We start from the raw sequence: 21,574 nt of genomic DNA, 5'->3' as shown, positions 1-21,574 counted from the left end.
TCTCAAGGTCATTGAAGTTTTCAGCAAAGCTGTTAGGGTTGAAGATGGTAAAATTTGGAATTTGAGACGCATTTCTGTGTGTAGATCTGATGACTTGAGACGTTTTCCTGAGTGTAGAACTGATGACAGCAGTTCCCCTCTTTTGCAACCAGATCTGTCGTCCCCTAATGATCCACAAGTGATGAATAACAATTCGGACCTTTGTGGCACTCATGAAGCTTTTGATTATCTATCTTCGTGTAAGAATGTTATTTTTGACAAAATTACCAATACTGATGCCCAGAGTGAGTCTCTTCCCCATGAAAATGCTACAAAGAATGCTATTTCTGAGAATCCTGTAAATGTTGATCAGAGCATTGTTCCAGATAAATCTGTTGATATCGATCGTTCTAATGTTACTCTGCCTGTTTGCAACCAAAAGTTGGTTACTTCACGTAGTAGTTCACGTGTTAGATGTTTTCCAACGAAATTTAGGGATTTTGTTCGTTTTTGATTCTAGTTTTTTTTTGTCTTTTTTCTGTTTTTTTTTCCCTTAGTTTTTTTTTTTTGAAAGGGGGGAGATGTGTGGTATTCCATGATGTAATATATTGTAGAACCTATGATGTCATTGCTTGGATCTGTAGAATCTTGGCATTGAGACTGAGCTGAGGTCTGAAGAAGACGGTTACCACTGTGTCTCCTTTTGTGGATGTTAAGCTGTTCTGTGCCAGAATAAACCTACTTCTAAGAACCCATCTTCTACATTGTGTTCATTTACGACACATTTGCTAAACTTTGTTGGCAGATTTCAAATTCTGCACACTCCTACTGTATTCCCAAAATGTATACTCCTTTCTGGTAAGAGACGCCACCTGCAGTTCTGAGATGTGTCAAACAATTTCTATCACTGGTGTATAGAATAAAATTAGGCCTCTCTCACTCATTCATTGATGAGTTTGTTGGTAGCCATCATTATGATGTCACTGACCTCACTGAATGGAAGGGTCTCGTGGAATCCTGCTTCACTGGCCTCATGCATTCCAAAATACAACTCACTGAATTTCACATCATTTGCTCCAATCAGTGCAATAAAGACTAAAGTGCCAATCCTTCTCATATCATCTGACTCGCCCACTCACCTGGCGACCCACTCACTTTAAGATATTAGTTTTACTCGCTAGTATGGTGCTAAGCTTCTACAAGCGACTACTTGCATACATACATTTAATTTAGGTGCTTAAATGGCTTTTAAAATCCTGCACTATGTTTTTTTTTATCACAAATGATAGATGCTTGCAGCATGCAACTTTTTTCCAACACTTAGAATTTATTTGGCGTTTTTTCCATATTGTACAGTAAATACAAGTATTTGGTGAATCTTGCTTGTGGAAGAAAGACTGAAGAACTGCTTCAACTGACACTGATTGTTGAAACTGTGTTGCTGGAGTTTCCACGCCATGGCTTGACTCGTGATCCTCTATTTCTTTCATGTCTCACACTTGTTTCTCTAGTTGGAGGCAACAACTCTGTCGATCCAGCTACGCAGGTAGGTCACGCGGGCGTACATGGCAGGTGCCCTCACATTGCAGTTTTGCGTTCCCCAGGAGACAATGCCAATGAGGTTCCAAGCTGATCCCTTCTGGCACACCAATGGGCCACCGGAGTCACCCTGCAATAGGAAACAACATGTCAGCCATTTTGAAATTGACCTTTTTCGAACTATGACGAGAGAAGAGCAGATTCTCCTGGACTGTAATCCACGAAAATACCAACCACAGGATACTGTGTGGACAAAATATCATTGCAAAAATATTGTTGACCAAAATATCATCAAGGTAGCTTTATACAGATAAGCATACATGTATTATACTTAACTTCACATATATGTACCTTGGCGACATATATGTCATCAAGGCATTTAGAAGAAGAGCTAAGGATAGTAAATCTATACATACCTAAGCGCATTTATTTTCTCAATATTTTGCTCCTCGATATTTCGGCTTCCATATCTTGACCCCTCTATATTTTTGTCCTCAATATTCTATCATACCGCCCTCGTAGAGACAATTTGTGATCACGTGGTATGTTCTTAGCATGAATTCGTCGCAGGAATTGTTATCCAGGTGAGTTTCACACAAACAGAAAACCCAAAGTCTCTCCAGTAAAGAATGGAATCATGACTACTACTTATGTTTGTTTACTAGTTCTTTCTACAGTGACTTAGAGGGAAACATTGAGTATAGTAAATGACCATCACGTGTTACAAATGCTGCTGATGTGCTTGGAGGTTTCTCAGTGGTCATCTGCTTCATAAGGGCTTTCAGTCAGTCTCCCATGGAAGAGGTGTGGCGCTGTGGCCAGGGCGACTGACGCTGGAATCTGGTGCTCACGGTTTGATGCCCGGCGGCAGGTCAGCCCAGCACCATGTGACTCTGAGCAATAGCTTACTTAATCTTCCCGATGGCCCCCAGCGCTGGGATGCCTTCAGGTAGCTGTTCGCGCTTTACAAATACTGGATTTTATTTTTTACATGGCGGTTCTGCAAGAAAGTGATGGCTGCCGGAGTGCGACAAACATCAATGCTAAATTGGACAGCAGGTCTGATGTCATTGGCACCAAATAGTCTTCCTCATTGTGACGCAGCAATGGGTCTGCCATCAGTGACACCATCTTTTCCAGAACCCTAAATGAGGTGGGGGAACCCCGAGGTTGGCATGCAGGATTTCCACTGTTTTCGCAGATTTATTGGTTCCCATCTCTCAATCAACCTCTTAGCCTTTCAAAATTGAACAGTTACTTTTAAGGACTTTGAGACTGCTCAGAAGAGCAATTAAAAGTACCTACTTTAAAACAAAGGGGCATATTACCAAGCAATAGCGATAATTATCGCTATTGCATGGTTAGAGACAAAAATTTACCACTGAGCTGCAGCGATTTTTATCGCCGATAAACCTTGGTATTACCAAGGTTTATCGCAAATGGGATAAAAATCGGCCGCAATGCATGAATATCGCTGAAAAGTCAGCGATATTCATGCATTACCGAGCTAATGCTCTTAGCCATGTTATCCACCTCCCATTGGATAACATGGCTAAGAACTGCTCAGGGCAGGTGTTAGCTTTTGGAGATATTCGCGCTTAGCGCGAATATCTCCAAAAGTTGGTAATAGGAGATAGCGATGTTAGCGACTGTTTCCAGTCGCTAACATCTTGGCACGCCCACTTTGCATGTCATTAGTGATAAATATCACTGACATGCAAAGTGGGGCCTAAGATGGTCGCTATCTCCTACTAGCTGTCGCTAACTGGTGTTAGCGACAGCTAGGTAATAGAGAGATAATTTTATCTCCGCTTTCTTGGCTCTTAAAGCCAAAAAAGCGGAGATAAACCCCCTTGATAATATGCCCCAAAGTTTTAACGGAAATCATACATAGTTCTGCATATCACTGGCACTCGATTCTTAACAGTAGAAAAAGTCCAACTCACTTTAATGCAGAGCTGGCACTACACCTTAGAATGTTACTGAAAACAAAGGCCCGGAAGACTCTGGTGCTATGCAGTGTAAAACGTTAAGGGCCTTATTTACACTTTGGCGGATAGGATACTCCGTCACAAACATGGTGGATGTCCTGTCGGCCATTTTAAAAGTGCATTACATCTTATGGCACTTACAATACGGCACGCGGGATATTTGTCACATTTGATGGTATACTCCATTTACCAAACTCTTAATAAGGCCCTAAGTTTTGCTCTCTAAAAAGGCATGAATGAGTTCATAATTTTATTGTATAACTGAAAACATGTTTAGAAATAGAAAAACTCTATGCCATGTCTGCTTTGTTTAGGGGGTGTGGAGGATCCTAATGGCACATTCAGGCCCTTCTGAGATGCTGCCTATAGCTTTGCTGGCTCTTTAACTCTGGTTCACTTCCTTCATGACGTCACCTGGCTGCTCTTACTGCTGTGGCTTCCTGTGGGCGTGGCTAGGACCCAGCAACACTTGCGCCTCCTGTGCTTCCTGCCAGGCCTGGAGTGCAGCTTCACCTCTACTCAGCCATCGATTAGAATGATTTCATTTACTCTGCCCTATTTCACCTCACGTCTGTTGTAAATTGTGCGATAATACTTTAACCCCCTCCATGCTCATGACGAGCTGAGCTCGTCATGAGTTGCGCCGCTCGCATGTTCATGACGAGCTCAGCTCGTCATGTAACGCGTTTTTTTTTTTAAAGCCGCACAGCGCGAAAATCGCGGCCGCACGCATGCGGTTAAGATCCCATGAGCAATGCTGGATTAAACCCTGTAGAGATCTATAGGCATTCGAAATTCTGCCCCCCCCAAAAAAATTATTTCCGAAAACTCAATGCACCGGATTTTTTTTACAAAATGACAGCTGCCAGAAGATGAGCTTTCAAGAGACAAACTGTTATGTGAATCTGATGTCTCTAATTTCTGCACTTTAAGTTGGTAATGGGTGCATTGCATTAATACAGTATTTTCTCTATAGAGTCTTTAATGTAAAGTTTTCGTTTCTTTGAGTTGATTCATTTTTGTTTATCTTTAGAAACAATTTTTAAGAAGCTTGATTGTAATTTTCTTTCAAGATCTAATTAATACTATTTTGATCCGTTGTCGTGGGGGCCCTAAAAGTAGTGGGGCCTATAGGCAGCTGCCTACTTTGTCTATTTGCTAATCCGGAACTGCCCAAGAGCTCTGAGAACGAAAAAGGTCCTACATTGTACAACTTATGCTTCCCCTCAAACATCACCAACCCTGACTCAAGAGGCTGGTCAAGAAGAGATTTCTTGAACACGCTGACTGACATATTCCACTTTTGACAAATGTAACTTATTTACCGTTCTGCCTATTTCAGCCTGCTCCATTATACGTCGCACTCACAGAATACTGGGTCATATTACCAAGGGCTTGTATCGCCGCTTTCTCGGCGAATTGTGCCGAGAAAGCAGCGATACTGCCAGAGCCCTATTAACAAGGGCATTTTAAAGCCTGCCCCAAGCCCACTTTGCATGTCGGCGATAAACATCGCTAATGACATGCAAATTGGGCGTTCCCACGTCCAACCACATAAAAAATGTGGTTGGAGGTGGGAACACCCTATTACCAAGGAAGGCGAAGGGAGGAAAAGACCTGCGATAAACTCATTTATCGCAGGTCTCCCAACGCCTGCTCTGACCAGGCGTTAGGCATTGATAACATGGGGTGTGGATCATAAAGATGAACACCCCCCCCCCCTATTATCAAGGCCCACATTAGCGCGTGAAAACAACATTTGTTTTCATGCGCTAATGTGCCATATCGCCGACTATCGCCGGATTTCTATTCGCCTGCCTGATGCGCATTGATAATTGCGCGCTAAAAAGGCGATGAAATCCGGCGATAGTCGGCGATACAGGAATGTGCGTTGTGCATTTTCCAACCCACTCCTCGGTAATATGCCCCACTGTTCTCTCCCTGCTCCAAAACTCTTTTGTTCCTTATTATCTGAAATCGCAAACTGCTAACTCACTCGTGTATGATCCGATTGGAGTCTTGTGCAGGGCAGAGAGGTCTGACAAGCTCTTAAGTGAGAGGTTCAAAAGGCCAGGCCTCACTTCAAACATTATCATACTGTCTTCAAAGATAAATTGGATTTTTGGGACCGATGTGGGGAGATTACCATCGTTTATTTTCTCTAGCAAATGAGATGCTGGGTTTGATGTTTAAGGCTGGTTGTTTATAATTAATAGCAACAGTATATATATATTCCTAACATCACGGGTTACCAGGCGTTGCATTTGTGGGATGAGTTATATTTTCTCCAGGGCTTTCAGCTGACAGTTGCAGGGCTCATATTGCCTATTAACATTGAGGTTTTGATGTGTTAGTCAAAGTTGGCTCCAGAGTTCTTTGTTAAGCCTGGGGAGAAGTGTACAGTTAAACCGAGAGAAGACGGGGGACTTTTAAAAAAAAATATTTGGCTCTCTTTTGGTAAAACCTTTCGGCCCCACAGCTTCATCTCAGTTATCATTCAGGTTCGCACTGGCGATATGTTGTGATCGCAGAGAAGCTTTTCTGGCAATGCAACTATGGAATATGTTTGAGAGCCTTTAGAGACTAGGGGGTCTATTAGGATGTCGGGCGGACTCCAGTCTGCCCGCCACCCTAGCGGTGCTGGGACCGGCCGCCAGTGGTGCAGCGATCCTGCACCGCCAAATAGGATGCCACCGCCACAGTGGCATCCCGTATATATTACATTGTGGGGGGCGGTGCTGTAAGCAGCACCCGCCACAATGCAATATATGCATGTTGTGCATTGGCATGCCTAACAGTGCCTGCCACCTTGTGCATGCTAATGTTGGGGGGGTACCCCCAAGTGCTGCCCCTCACCCCCCTGGAGGCCCGCAACGGGCCCCCGAAGAAAGCTCTGTGTGCCTTTCCATGGCAGAGTCTCCGCAGTGGAAAGGCATTGAAAATGCCTCATCATAATATGGATGGCGATGCCTGCAAGGTACTGCCACCATGTTATGGACCTTTTCCGCCCGGTAGGCATTCGCGATGATTGCCTACCAGCGGAAAAGCGGCGGATGGTTTTTCCATCTTCTGCGGTACCCCCCTCCATGCTAATGTGGCGGGGGTAAAAGGCCATCCGGCGGGGTGGTTTGGTGGGCGAATCGCCACCGCCAGTAGGGTGGTGGCGATCCGCCCACCATCCTGGTAGACACTATAGAGTTGAAAGACGTTTTGAAACTGGATTTCTGTTAATGTGAGACTGTACAGGAGAGGCTGGTGCGAGTGCCTTCATTTTATGGGAGTGTCACTTATTTTCAATTACTTTGATATTTGTTAATTGTGAGAAGTCACCCTGTACTAAGCTGTGGAGCATCAGTCATAACAACTACAGAGGATGAATGTGCTAGTGAAATTACAACTCTCAAACGTCTTTTAGGAGCATCAGAGGGTTGAGCAGCTCTCTCGATGAAGCAGTGCATGTCTCTGAATGTTCTCCCTAATATTCATACCATGCAGTCTTGTGGCCTTGACCTGTCCTGATGGCCATTGGATTTCTCCTTTATTTAAATTGGGAGTAGTGACGCTCTACTAGGATGATAGCTCAATAAACCAGTCTCTTCCTTATTGGCAGCGTGCAGAATGCATGAGGGTGCGTCTTCTGAGACCAGCATGACCATGGGAATGCTTGAAGTCCTTCACTGGGGTGAAATGAGAGTGTGGTTGAGAGTACATTTTAGCAAATGTCATGCAAGGCAATAGTGTATGTTCCTGCGGATAGCTGAGGATGTAATGATGTGCATAGCCTTAGATGGGCCTACATCGGAACCCCTGGGCGTCCATTGCTCCCACCAAGAGTGCATTCATCAATCTGCATGAGATAGGATACCATGCAACAATCACATGGGAAATCTGCCGTACCTGACAGGAGGAGACCCCCGAGGCCCCAGCGCAGATCATGGCGTCAGTGATCTGGGTGCCCCAGTATTGCTTGCACTGAGCTACGGTGACCAGCGGAAGTGCCACTTGCTGCAGACGGGGAGGACTTGCGTTGGCTGCAAAGAAAACAAGAATTTATCTATAAACGTTGAGTACTTTTGTAGTTTGTAAAACAAATCAGTCGATTGAACATAAGGTTGCAAGGGGAATGGGCCCAGAGAGACAGCAAGACAAACTCAGAAGAGGTGTTCTCTGTTTCAGTACACCTGTCTACTGGAGGAGGGCTTTTAAAAGTGTTTGAAGCTTTTGATTGGTCATTGCGACAGAAATCCTACCCAACGCTGTCCACAGGCTGCTGTGGTAGTATGCTGTGAAGTGGCTGGTTGTACACTCGAAAGACGCCGGCTTTCGAACACTAGGTTTGTGCCTGTGTTGAGGGCCAAGGCGAGGCAGTGGATAGCTCACTTTTGAGGCACTAGAGAAGAAAGATGGCGGCTATCTGCAAAGCATGCTCTATCTCATTAGTGGAGGGCTGGGGATGGAGAAGTAGTTCATATCTTGCCAGATGTAAACATGATTGAAGGGCCTGTACACAAGTCAAAGATGTGCTTTATGGGTAAATTGAGAAAGCAAAAACAATCATCAGTAACCTGTAGGACAGCTGTATTTGGCTCAGTGTCTCACTGAAGATCTGACAGAATATCACAGGGGAAGACCATATACTAAAAATGTTTATCTCTTAGATGAAGCATATTGATCCTAGGTCATGAGCCATCTCAGAAGACAGACTCTCTGGAACGGATGTACGTTGTTACAACGCATGCTTTTACTACGCATGCCTTTACAACGCAGATTTTTCAACGCAAGTCGTTACAACGACTTGCGTTGGGGGGTGCTGGATAGTGAATAGTTTAATTTACTATTCCAACTCCAGACCCCGTGGATAGTACTGAAGGTGTTGGATAGTAAATTAAACTATTACCTTTCCTAGAGCGCCCCCCAGCGCAATTCGTTGTAATGACCTGCGTTGAAAAACCTGCGTTGTAAAGGCACTGCGTGGTAAAAGTTGCGTCGTAAAGGATGTTTCCCCTCTGGAACATAGTGTTAAACATTCCCTCCTTTGTAATGAATGCTACTGCCAAAGGCTGATGTCCAACCTATACAGAAGATCTTGACAGAGGTCCTCTTGTATTGTTCTCTGTCTCTAATGTCACCAAGGTAGTGAAGAGCAACGAGCTTCTGTGAATCGCAGATGCAGAAAAACCATCTCGTGAAAACTTACCACAGTCTCTTTATGGTGATATTACAGTAAATACTTACTAGTGCCACTTGTGCGCCCCCAGCCGGTGGTGACACACTTGATCCCCGATGGGAGAGTATCACTGGTTGCTGCTAGACACACAGGTGAGACACGGGAATTCAGCGTGGCCGGAGAGGAGAGCTTCAGCAGGGTGATGTCATTGCTCATGGTTCTGGGGTTCCAGTTGGGGTGAGTGACAGTCTGATGGAGGGAGGAAGCAAGGGGTTGTAGTTAGTCAGGGTTATAACATGGAGTATCAACACTCTGACCTCGATCACATGAGTAAGCTTATGTCCTCTGTCATAACCCTAAGGAACTTGGTCAGAAGTCATTGTGAGGCATAGTTGTGTCACATACTCTTGAGGCCTCCATTCTGGCCACTTTGTCAGAAATCATGGAGTTTATACAATTGTAGCAAGCACTATGCTACAATTGACTTAGGGGCAGATGTATCAAGCGTTTTTTTTGTCGCAAACGCTGCGAATCGCAAAATAGCAGTGTTTGTGACAAAAAAAACGGGAAATGCGATGTATGAAAAAAATCGCATTGCAAAATTAAGGAATCGCAAAATTTGCGACTCCTTAATTTTGCGCTACCATTTAAGGAATCACAAAAAGCGATTCCTTAAATGGTATGTAAGAAAGAAGAAAGTTTTACGATTTCACTCTAAGAAATCGCAAATTACCACCAACTTGTAGTTGGTGATAATTTGCGAATTCTATTACAAATGCACTTTTTGCAATTTGTAAAGGTGGCATGTGACGCTCAAACATGCCCTTAGGGCATGTATGTACGCCATATGCGCACACATGTCAATTTCAGGGGTGCAGCAGGGTGTCCTTTGGACACCCCTGCACCCTTGAAATTATTCTCAATTTGCGATTAGCAAATTGCGAATCGCAAATTGAGAATAATTTCACATTCATTCCTATGGGCCTTCTGGCCCATAGAAATGAATGGGAAATTATTCCTTAATTGCGATTAGCAGTTTGCTAATCGCAATTAAGGAATTTTAAGAAATCGCTAAAAAATAGCAAATTTCTACATACATACCATTTTGCAATTCTCAAATAGCGATTCCTTAAAAATCGCTATTTGAGAATCGCAAAAGGGTATCTTGATACATCTGGCCCCATAATACCAAAAAAGAGGAAGGGGAAAGTCCAATTTACTAACCAGAGGCAAGATAAACATAACTTAACAGAACAGTGGTTCACTGAAGACTTATTTATCACAAAGATCTTACTCAATTGTAGGGATGAATATCCATGAAATGTGAAGCAAATGAAATCAGTTGTGGGCCGGAAAATGCAGAATAATGAACTTGCAAACAAACCCAAAACAAACATGTGCTTAATACAATCTATTTTCATACAGAAAGATCCAAATAAATGAATCAGAAGTAAAGTGCTCGGAGAGTGATCACACACTACAGAAGTGGTACAGAGTGACAAGTGATTACTGAAAAAAAGAGACAAATTACTCATGACTCCAGTGGAAATTTGTCAGGGAAGGGTCAAAAGTCAGTATAATATGTAGTCAGCGGTGTTTCGATTTATGATGTAGTAAGAGGCCATCATCCAGATAAGGCGGGGTAGAGGGGAAGCGGAGGGCGTTGGGCGGCGAGGGGGGAATATTAGTTGAGCACAAAATAAGGACCAATATTAATGGGTGTGGATATCGCTGAGAGACCTCCGGTGAGTAAAAAACTGTATTGTAAGTCCTGGATTCTTACTGAGTAAATGGACGGGTTCTGGGGTGGGAGATCATTGGGAGCAGGAATCAAGGGGGCAGGAGGTGTTAGAAAGCCCCTTTGAAGCTGTCAGTGTGTTGTTCAAAGGTGGGGACCACTAATCAGTAATGGGATCAGTTGGAAAAGCCAGGACCATAACTCCCCGTGACCCGTGCGTGGTAGGTGGAGAAGATCCCCAGTGTGGGTCCGAAGATGAACATCTGAGCGGCGAGTGACAACCGACTGCGCACGCTCATCAGATTGGATCAGGATCCCCCATTGATTTCAAGACTGAACATCCCTGAAACATGACAGGTGCTGTGAGAAAACTGCGAAAGAAGGTTTATTTCATGACATCACCCTACCTGCTCGATTTATGGAAGATAGGGTCCTTTGAGTGAAAACACTCTTTTTGATTGGTCAATGAGAAAGAGGACTCAACTAAAGAGGTATTTTGCTCCTTGCAAAATGGGTGTTTCATGTCAGGTCTAATCAGGTTAATAAAATCATCACATTTTGTCCACCGGCCCAACAGGTTACCGCCCCCAAATCCCGTGCCACCGGATCCCCCACTGCCCCCCGTGGCTATGCCACTGACTGTAACTCTACCTGTGATTTTGCCGCCTTCTTTTGGTTTGACAGTTTTCCCATTCCTAGACCCCCTTCTTTCGAATGACAAAGGTCAGAACACAACCCGCAGAAGAACCCTCCTCATCAGGAAATGCGCTGCAACCTCACGGAAAGTGCATTTCGAAACTTTGACAGGAACACTGATGAACTTTAGCGCAGTACTGCGCATGTTTATTTCACCTGGCCTCATATTTTTACAAAAAAACGTGTAGCGACCAAGAAACCGCCTGCCTCGACCAGCTAATAGTTGGGCGAAAGAGGGTGTTATTTGCTCAGACACAATCTGGAGTAAATCCTCACAGTGAATGCCTCTCCTAAAGACTTTTGGGCAGATTTACAAACCCCTTGCGCTCTTTTATGCCGCTGTTGCGTCACTTTTGTGACGCAGCGGTGGCCTAAAGCCAGCGCCATGCTGCGGGGTATTTACAACATAGCGCATCTGAGAGATGTGTCACGTTGTAAAGCCCTGCGCCACATGTAGGCGTTCCGGCGCAAGGAGGGGGGGGTGTTCCGGCGCAGGACCGCCTCCTAAAAGTGGCTGAGTTAAATCTACAAGATTTCACTCAGTGTCACTTTTAGGGCCATGCTGCGTCAAAACCCTGCGCCTGCTTGAAGCAGGCGTAAGGATTGACACAGTATTTTAAGGATAGCGCACCCCCGAGCCTTGCTGGAGCTGCGTCGCGCTTGCGATGCAACTTCAGCAATGCGCCACCTTTACGGCAGCAGATGCGTCACGCATCTGTCCATTTTTGCCGCATGGTGCGCTGCATTGTAAATGCGGAACATCCATAGTGGCGCAGCCGTGACGCACAATATCGAAGCACCACGGCAGGACATTTCTGAATGTATCTCCAACTGCAGCTCATTCCTAAGAGGCCAGTCTTGTGCACTTTGACACAAGTGATGTCCTTGACTTACCTCCTAGCAGAACAAAAGGCCATTCTCTCTTGAGTTAGTGTGCTGTGGAAATATGTGGTGAATGAGAACAAAAAAGGCTTTGCGTTTGTTAGGACTGAGGTTTAGATTCTAATTTGTTTTGCTGCGCAACAAAGAGAATTGTTTTTCTTTAGATTATTTTAGACGCCAGTCCTTTAGTTTAAATGTTATTGGTAAAAGGACCGAATCAATTAAACCTAATATTTACTTATGACCCAGCTTAATTGATGTAAAGAGAACATTTTTAAGATCTATCTTAAGAGATTCAGCTTTTAGAATAATTGGTGACGGGTCTGCCTATTGTTTTAACAATAGTAACAATATCATTTTTTTGATACAGTATATTTGACTACTGTGCAAATCATTTAACTTCTGCATACGTTTAGCTACTTATTTTGTTGTTGGGTTATATTGTTATTTTAAAGCTGTGACTAACTTTTTTTAGCTTCTACATTAACTTGGTCAGCCGATTTTGTTCTATTTACTAGGTTGTATTGTAAATGTTTTTTGAGCTATACATTAAAAGTATAACATGCATAGCGTCCATTGCGACAGGCAGGGACCCACATTTGAAGCACAGAGGGGAATGAAGTATGGGTAAAACAAAATGTGGGAGTTATCTGCATAGAAGTGGGACTTCTAAAAAAAGTATAAATAAGAATCTAAATTAGGGGTTAATAAGGATTAGGGTATAGTATAAAGTGAAAAGAGCACATTGCCCAGGAGGGAGCGACGAGGAACTCAAAGGGGCACAGGAGGCGGTGCCCACATAGAATCCTTCGAAGAAACCTGAGTATGTGCAGTGAGACAGGTAAGTGTCCAATCAGTCTCAAGCAGATCAAGTGAGGCTTACGTAAGAAGAGAGCTACATTACTCAGGTGAGGCCTTACCAGTGGGTTGTGAACAACCTCCCTTTCTGCTGATACTGTTTCTCCATTGGCACCCCAACCTATCTTTGGTTGTCCCTGTTGCCATGCCACATTGGTCCCTTACTTTGAGGTCATCCAGTAGGGGAACTCAGAGATGCACAATCACAAGGAAAGATTGTGCTCGATTTCTGAAGACACAACCATCACGTCTGGAAGTTTGTAGGCCCTACATGCTCCTGAAGCGCTTGCATAGGATAGTGTAAATGGACCAGAACGTCTTTTAGGGTGCATGTTTAGGACCTGCAATGGGCTCCCAGGTTTATACCACCTCATGGGGCTTCAACGCCGCTTCCACCAGGCTCGTTGACGCGCGGCCTCATGTACTCTGAACTCAAAGGTACTTTGACTCACCAAAGCGATGGACTTGACTTGAACCTGCTCGGCATTTGAGGAACGGTCATGTTCACCAAGGACGACCCGATGGTTGCGACTGTCAACAAGAAAGCAGAATGTAGTATCAACGTAGATCATCAGCCTCCCAAATCTCTCCACTCTCCTCTACAGTTAGCTAAAGGTCAAACTAGGGACCTAGTGACACTTTAAAGGGCAAGCTGAGATACTGTCCCAGTGATGAGTGCTCCCTTTCAGAAATGATCTACTTTTGGTGGCCACCACATTATATTTTTGCACAGGTCTTCTTGAGCACCGGCTAAAGACCAAAGCTTACTAGAACTTTACATCTCCATCTTTTGTTTGGAAGTTCTAATTTTGAAGCTCAAATAACTATCCCTCAATACATTACTGTTTCTATTCTTATGAATTGTATTTACTTAACATAACGGGTGCCCCAATAACCGGTGGCTGTTAATCACATCAGGATGTCTGTTCAAGAAGATAAACAGTTTAGGACGGAGTCAGATTATTTTAATTATTTGATATATTGTGTGATTTTGAGTATATTACTTACTGTCCCAATTTCAAGGTTTGGCATGATAGCTTTAGGTGCATAAAAAATAGCATAATCCCTTAATGCAAATAATTGGATTATGGAATCAGAGAGAACAGTGGGCCATAGCCATCATATTTACATTGTTTCACATAAATGCTCCGCCGCATAAATCTACTATCTCTTCAGTAGGCACTTACTTCACATTGCAGTGAGCAGCTGTGACGACCCAAGTCTGGCTGATGAGGGAGGCACCACAGAAATGGAAACCACTGCCATCCTGAGGAGCATTCAAGAGAAAGGAAGTGCATAAGTAGGCTCAGAGGTCTATCACTGAAGACATACAACATGAAAGGGTGCCTCAGCCAGATCAGCAGTGAGGGTGTTATCCCTCAAGGGGCTTTGAGTGACAATAAAGTTACCACAAGATTCATTATTGATGTCTGTGATGCAACTAGGAACACCCAGTGGAACAATCAACATCCTTCTCCCAACTTCCTCATCCACAAGCGTTCTCTTTCACCCTCAGTCCCAAACTTTTTCTAAAGCTTTTCTCACTCACTTGATAGCTATTCTCTCCCAGACAACCAGATCATACTTCGACGTCAGTCCCAGGCTTGATGCCACTCACATACACCTCTTAGAGAGCAGGCATATTCATTCCTCCCATCATGTCTATCACCTTATCAGCCCCCCAATCCACATGCAGAAACCCATATGAAATCCCACTGCTCTCCAAGAAAGCCTGCCCAGACATCCTATAGCCTACACGTGGTATAGTTTGCATATTCCATGATCACAAGGAGAAACTCGTACTGCGACAACAAATGATGGACGGAATGCCGAATGAATCAAACATTCACCCACAGTCAAGACTGACAGCTGCACAGTTCTTACCACACGCAGGACTTCTGGGAGAGGGTTGATAGAGCTGCAAGTGTTTATCAGATGTGTCTCAGATAAGCAAGGTTCAGTGTAAAATGATCTTTGTAACTGATTACATCCAGGTATAAAGGTAGGTGTAACTCCAACCCAGTGCAGAAGTTCAGATGTATTCTTACGCAGAAGGAATAACAGAGAAACAGCAGAGTAGGGAGTGCCCAGATGAGGCACAGGTAGCTCGAGATATGAGGCTCATTATGGTGCAAATAAACAACCGGGTTTGCAGGAACACCTCACCAGTAACCTACATGGAATGGACCCCAACTATCTTAGATTGTTGCTACAGTTCGGACAACGCAGGAGTAGCTTTCTTCCTCTGAGAAGCATGGGATAGCTCTGGTATTTGGACAGCAGATCACTACCTGCATAATGATAATTGCAGGCAATGCCAACTTTTGCTAGTTGTAGATATGCTTGTTGGACCTCTTACCCAGAGTAGAATGAGTTACATATTGTAAGCAGAGGCCCTCATTTGTAAACACAGCCATGTTTCAGGTAAAGAAGAATAGTTTTAAGATTCAAAGCTTGGAATGGCAAGTTTTTGCGAGAAGATAGCAGGTCATTGTAAGTTTATTTATATAGCGCTTACAACCCCAGAGGAGGCGTTGAAGTGCTTTATTCCGGGCAGGACGCTGCTCCAGAACCCAAGGTTAGTGGTTACTTCAGTGCTATTGGCTAATGTTATTTATTGGTATTAGTCTTGTGTGCTCAAGTAAACCATTCCATGTCGCCATTTCAGTCTTTTATGGCGGGCTAAAATAAAATGTGTTCGTTGCGATCATTAGTGGGTGTATGGTTGGTGGGATTAATAGATGAGTTAGAGGAGATTAGGTACTGTTTGGTTGCATCAATGCAGGTGGAAAAGACTTGCCTGTGGTGATATGAGCCTTCAAGATGCGCTTACCTAGTCAATGGAAATCGAGATAGACCTGGGATCAGGTGGTAAGATAGTAGTGAATGGTGTTATTGTCTTTTAGGGATAATCACCACCACAAACCTCCAACCCCTGCAACACTTCAGACCATACCTAAGGATTTGAATGCACTTATTGAACCTCTACTTTCCTGGCCTCAAAATAATTGTGATATAAGCATAAACCAATTTTTAAATGACATCAAAAAATTGAAAGCTTAAAAGCATCAAACTTTGACTGAGTCAAGAGACCTTCAACTACACCCTCTCGTTAGATGGCTTCGCCACCCTCCATCTTCTTAAGGACATTTCCAAGAATGTTCTCTCAGACTTTTGACTCTACCAGCGCTGAGAATCCGATCTGTTTACTGCCAACCAAAGACAGAACTGACCTACTAGTCACACTAGTGGCTGCACTTAGGAGTTCCTAAGTCACATTCAGGTGTGTCCTAAAAACCTTCTAGGATTCAGTTCTTACTCCTTTCCTGGTAAAATCCAAATCACATTAAAATAAGCACAGAGGGCAAATATCATTCTATTGTAGGCTTCCCAGAGCACCCAAAGTCAGTCCTCTCCGAGCATTGACACTTCAAAGAATCCTGGCACCAGCAACTCTTTTGTGAGTCAGTTTAAGACTTGGCCGTGCGATTAAGAAACCTTTCGTCACCATCTAGGTTGGGATCTAGGCCTCAGCAGGTAGGATCTATCAGTGACCATCCTGCTGCCAATGTTGTGTCAGTGTCCTGGAATGCTTTGTGTTACCATTCGGTTTCACTGGAACTCTTGTGCATGATTCTATTCGATCATCTCCATCGAATATCAAAGGTACCATTGGAATACGTTTCAGAATGCCAGACATGGACCTCGACTGCTTGCACGGGTGCCAAGTTAAGGAAAGGATTACATTTAAGGTATGGTTTTTCATCTGGCGTACCCTCCTCTTCTACTCCAAGTTCGAATATCATAACAACAAACATACATCAAACAGCTCATCCAGCCACTGCTCAGTAGCTGGTTCATTATCAAGATTGGTGGCCTCGGGAAACAGACCATTGGTGATCCCAGAAACATAACCCCGGAAACCGCCAACTCTAGCTTCCAGGACCCAAACAAGACCCATGGCCTTCAGAAAGCCAATGCCTCATGAGCTAGGACACACCAGAGCCTTATTGGTACCTCCCAGGATGTATCAATACATGTGATAGGAAGAGACCCACAGAGGGAATAAGTGTGCATTACCTGGAGGGACACCTGCCAGGGCCAGGAGCCGGGCACTGCGGTCTCGCCATTCACTATTCTGTTGTAGTTGCTCACTTTTGGCGGGATGGCGGGAACTCCACAGCCTGCCAACAGGAAGAATATTTTTAATGTAGCTCTGAACAGGGGTGAAATGCTTTTATTTTACAGATACTGAAAAATGTAATAAGAGGCTCAAAGGGAAAAACATTTGCACACATATGAAGATATTCCCCCCACTCTACGTACAATTATTCATGCAGAAATGCCTCCACATGGTTGAAAAAAACATTTCCTCCGTTATTCTGCCTTCGAATCTGCGTCTACAGAGAGTTTCGGGTGTGCTCCCTGGAAAAACCTTTTTCAATTTCAAAAACTCGAATTTCGGCATCCATGCAAGGCCGTCCTCCTGCAGATCAATTTCTCACCTGGAATTCCACTGAGAGATAGGTCACAGTTTGACAGGCCTTTTTACCATTTTTGCCGGATTTATGTAGAATAGCGTTCTACGGGATGTTATTTTGTAACGGACTTTTATTAAACAGAGAACACATTTTGGATACATTTCTGAATTAACAATCTGCCCTAGTCACAACCTTCAAATTATTTTGCAGTTTTTAAACTAATAATACCTTTTTTTCTAAACGTCTAAAAGTTTAAAAACGTTTAATTAAAAAATCTCGATCATTTCAAACCCCAAACGCCCAGCTGTTTTTTAAACACTTGGGGGCAGATTTATGTTAACTGGCGCATCCCCAGGGATGCGCCAGTTAATGTGCGCCACAGTGCGCCACAGCTCCGCCACCCATGGTGTGCCGCATTTACAATGCGGCGCACCATGGGGCAAAAACTTGACAGATGCGTGACGCATCTGTGCCGTAAAGGCGGCGCATTGCTGGAGTTGCGTCGCCAGCGCGACGCATCTCCAGCAAGGCTCGGGGGTGCCCTATCTGACCAATGCTGCATCAAGGCCTATGCCTGCTTCAAGCAGGCGCAGGCTTTTGACGCAGCATTGGCCTGAAAGTGACTGAGTGAAATCTTATAGATTTCACTCAGCCACTTTTGCGAGGCGCACCTGCCCCGGAACGCCCACCCTGCGCCGGAACGCCCACAAGCGGCGCAGGGCTTTACAACGTGACGCATCTGCCTAGATGCGTCACGTTGTAAATCGTTTGTAGGGATGCGCCACATTTACGCCGCCTTGCATGACGCAACAGCGGCGTAAATGTGGCGCAAGGGCCTCATAAATCCCAAGATTTATCGTTTGTAGGGATGCGCCACGTTTACGCCGCCTTGCATGACGCAACAGCGGCGTAAATGTGGCGCAAGGGCCTCATAAATCTTGGGATTTATGAGGCCCTTGCGCCACATTTACGCCGCTGTTGCGTCATGCAAGGCGGCGTAAATGTGGCGCATCCCTACAAACGATTTACAACGTGACGCATCTAGGCAGATGCGTCACGTTGTAAAGCCCTGCGCCGCTTGTGGGCGTTCCGGCGCAGGGTGGGCGTTCCGGGGCAGGTGCGCCTCGCAAAAGTGGCTGAGTGAAATCTATAAGATTTCACTCAGTCACTTTCAGGCCAATGCTGCGTCAAAAGCCTGCGCCTGCTTGAAGCAGGCATAGGCCTTGATGCAGCATTGGTCAGATAGGGCACCCCCCGAGCCTTGCTGGAGCTGCGTCGCGCTTGCGACGCAACTCCAGCAATGCGCCGCCTTTACGGCACAGATGCGTCACGCATCTGTGCCGTTTTTGCCCCATGGTGCGCCGCATTGTAAATGCGGCGCACCATGGGTGGCGGAGCTGTGGCGCACTGTGGCGCACATTAACTGGCGCATCCCTGGGGATGCGCCAGTTAACATAAATCTGCCCCCTGGATCTTTTCAAGGAAATGTTTTAATAATTCCAAACTTGTCAAACTCGCAAGAAATGATTTAACCAACAGTTATATTTTTTCCACTATCGTTTTAAAGATATATAGCTCTTGCAACGTTTTATGTGTAATATCGCTTTCACATGTTTTATTACTAATCCACAGTCTTCCACCACTCATTAATAACTTTGAACAAATAATAGTAGTTGGTCGATTACATAGATTACATCAATTAGGGTGCAATTTAGCATCAATTATACTGGACTACATTTATCCCACCGGTGCCAGTACAATTTGGAACAGCGACTGTTACAGAATGCACATTTTGCACCGGTTATTCAGTGCAAATGTAATTTTTACATTTTTAGCCGAAGGTAAAGTATAAATAATAATTCAGACTTGTTTATCCCTTCAAGCTGCCATTTACATGCAATTAATCACGTTGTACTCATGACTAGCTGTTATAAATAAGTTGGGTCTGGTGGCTAAGTGGACTAAGGCATCCAGTGTAGGGCTCCTGTGTTTCATCACAGGTTCAAATCCCTGTGGGTCCACTCAGCCTTTCATCCTCCTGAGGTCGCTACAACGAGTACCATTGAGTTGGGGAACATAAAACATCTGTTACTAAGGGCTAAAATACCCTTCTTGGTGAATATGCACTTTACAAATACGCCCTATGTAATGAGTGCCAACTAGGTTTTTAGTGCCCTCAATGGCTTTGGCATACATGCCAACAGATCCGATTCAGCTGTGAGAATCGTGATTTTTAAAGCTAAAAATGGCTTCATTTTACCTGTCTCCCGCCTGAAAGTGTCTCTGCTTCAATATGTCAATGGGGAAAATACATTCTCCCGAGTTTTATTTCAAAATCTCCCACTTTACAGCTGAAAAATGTTGGCATGAATGCTTTGGTGCCTGTGATCGATTTCACTATGGAAACTTTGAAATCGATTCCTTCTGATCCATGGACATATATTATACCTGCCCTAGGCACTGCCCGAATACTTCAAGCAATGCTTGCTCTGTCCTCTGCACACATGGCTGCAAAGGGGACATTGTAATAACGGGCATTAAGATTCTGCAAAGGAATCTGCTTCCCTTCTTAAATTCATGCCTGGGAGCTGACCTGTACTTTTATCTCCATCATGTGCCCTGAATACCGACCGCCCCCTGTTATTCCCATTAGCTCTATTCATGCCTGGGAGCTGACCTGTACTTTTATCTCCATCATGTGCCCTGAATACCGACCGCCCCCTGTTATTCCCATTAGCTCTGCAAACTGTCACCAATACCCTGTCCTCGTGAGTATCGACTTCTCCATTGACACTTGTTTGGCGTTTTGAACTTTCTAGTTTTTTGCCCTTTTGCTTATGTTTAGTATCCTGTCTCCTGTTTCTGCCACACGCTTAGCATTCTGAATGCTGCCCACTTCAAGAGCACCAGGGAGTGACTATCCGGGAGTCAGTATGATCAGTGCAGCTCAGTACTTCTGTAATTGTCTTCAGCAATCAATACTCCAGATCCTCTTTGTCCCCTTTCCTCTGTACCACCCATGCAAGCTCAGTACTTTATTATATAAAGAGATTAATTCAACCTTCTAAGGCCCTGATTATGAGTGGCCTATGGAGGGTGTACTAATCATCACACCTTTTAAAATCCGACACACTGTGGGAACATTCAGGTGCGACAATGAGCTCCTACTACAAGTTCTGCCCTTCAAAGAGCAGCATATCATGCGGATACTAGCCCTTTGCTCACCGAAACCCACATGCAGCAGTGTGCACCAGGAATTCCCCTCCAGTGAGACACGACAGGCTTCACCTGCAGAAATGTACCCGGGGAAACGGAAGGGGATGTGGTAATGGCCCCAAACTTCCAACCCTGTGCAATCAGTATTTTGCACAGGAAATGGAAAATAGCTTTGCTATTCGTAATGATGGCCTAAGTCTCTGCCTTGACCCCGGTACTCTTCCGCTGTGCGGATTATTTTTAGGAGCTTTCCCTGTTCCACAGCCACTCTCCCATAGAGTTCCCAGGTTGTCTCTACATTGTAGCTAGTTTGGGTGCTTCAACCTTGTATCAAGTGGACACTGGATCAGAAAAGGTAGACATATTCTGCTTGAAGGTCAGAGGCAGTATGGATATTGGAATGGAGAAGATGACAAACCCAATCCCCCCCCCTTGAACACAAGTGCAAGGACACACTGAACCCACCCTTCTCCACCCGCCCACCACAAGCGAAACCTACCATATGTGCTGCCAAGCAGGGCCAAGCCGAGGAAAACCAAAGAAGCAGCCATGCTTACTCCTCAAAAGGCAAACTGGTATCTGTTCTCCTCCAGCCGCCCCTTTTTATAGAGCTCAATCCTGCCACCTTTCTCCATTATCTCCACTGCACTAACAAGGCCATAGGTTTACAAACATTATTTTCCACTGACCTTCAACAGAAATGCCCCAAATTTAGACATTGATTTGAAGAAATGTGTTTCAGCTCTGTTTTTTTCTCACTGGTTCACATCTGTGGAGACATTCAAAGGCCGTGAGCAGATATGCTTTGCGTAGCTCAAGTCGTCAGTCGCCCTGGTCACACGTGCAGCTCACCTCCACCAGGGCAGATACAGATAAACAACAGTCGATAACACTTTCTTTCACAAGTGGAACTGGGAGCACATGTGACTTTACCAAGCTCTGTCAGTGAGAGTGGAGAGCCTGCGCTGCTCTACCCTCTAACATTCTCACATCCATGATAAACCTCAATCCCCTTCCAGGATCCACT

The 21,574-nt window shown here is 44.6% G+C and overlaps 1 protein-coding gene across 1 annotated transcript; it reads right to left on the bottom strand.

Moving 5' to 3' along the window:
* Window positions 1–1,283: 1,283 nt before the first annotated feature.
* On the bottom strand, window positions 1,284–21,180 carry LOC144798291 (chymotrypsin-like protease CTRL-1). The gene is made up of 7 exons (XM_078669067.1): window positions 21,047–21,180; window positions 16,931–17,034; window positions 14,038–14,117; window positions 13,303–13,381; window positions 8,745–8,925; window positions 7,407–7,540; window positions 1,284–1,648 (listed from the first exon to the last, which is right to left on the bottom strand). The coding sequence occupies exons 1-7, from the start codon at window positions 21,096–21,098 to the stop codon at window positions 1,487–1,489; spliced, it is 792 nt and encodes a 263-aa protein (XP_078525193.1). The 5' UTR covers window positions 21,099–21,180; the 3' UTR covers window positions 1,284–1,486.
* Between the last annotated feature and the right edge of the window lie 394 nt (window positions 21,181–21,574).

Source organism: Lissotriton helveticus, chromosome 12 (assembly GCF_964261635.1).
Source record: "Lissotriton helveticus chromosome 12, aLisHel1.1, whole genome shotgun sequence".
Taxonomy (NCBI): Eukaryota; Metazoa; Chordata; class Amphibia; order Caudata; family Salamandridae; genus Lissotriton; species Lissotriton helveticus.
Note: the sequence above shows the minus strand (reverse complement) of the source record. Positions and strands in the feature narration are given on the sequence as shown.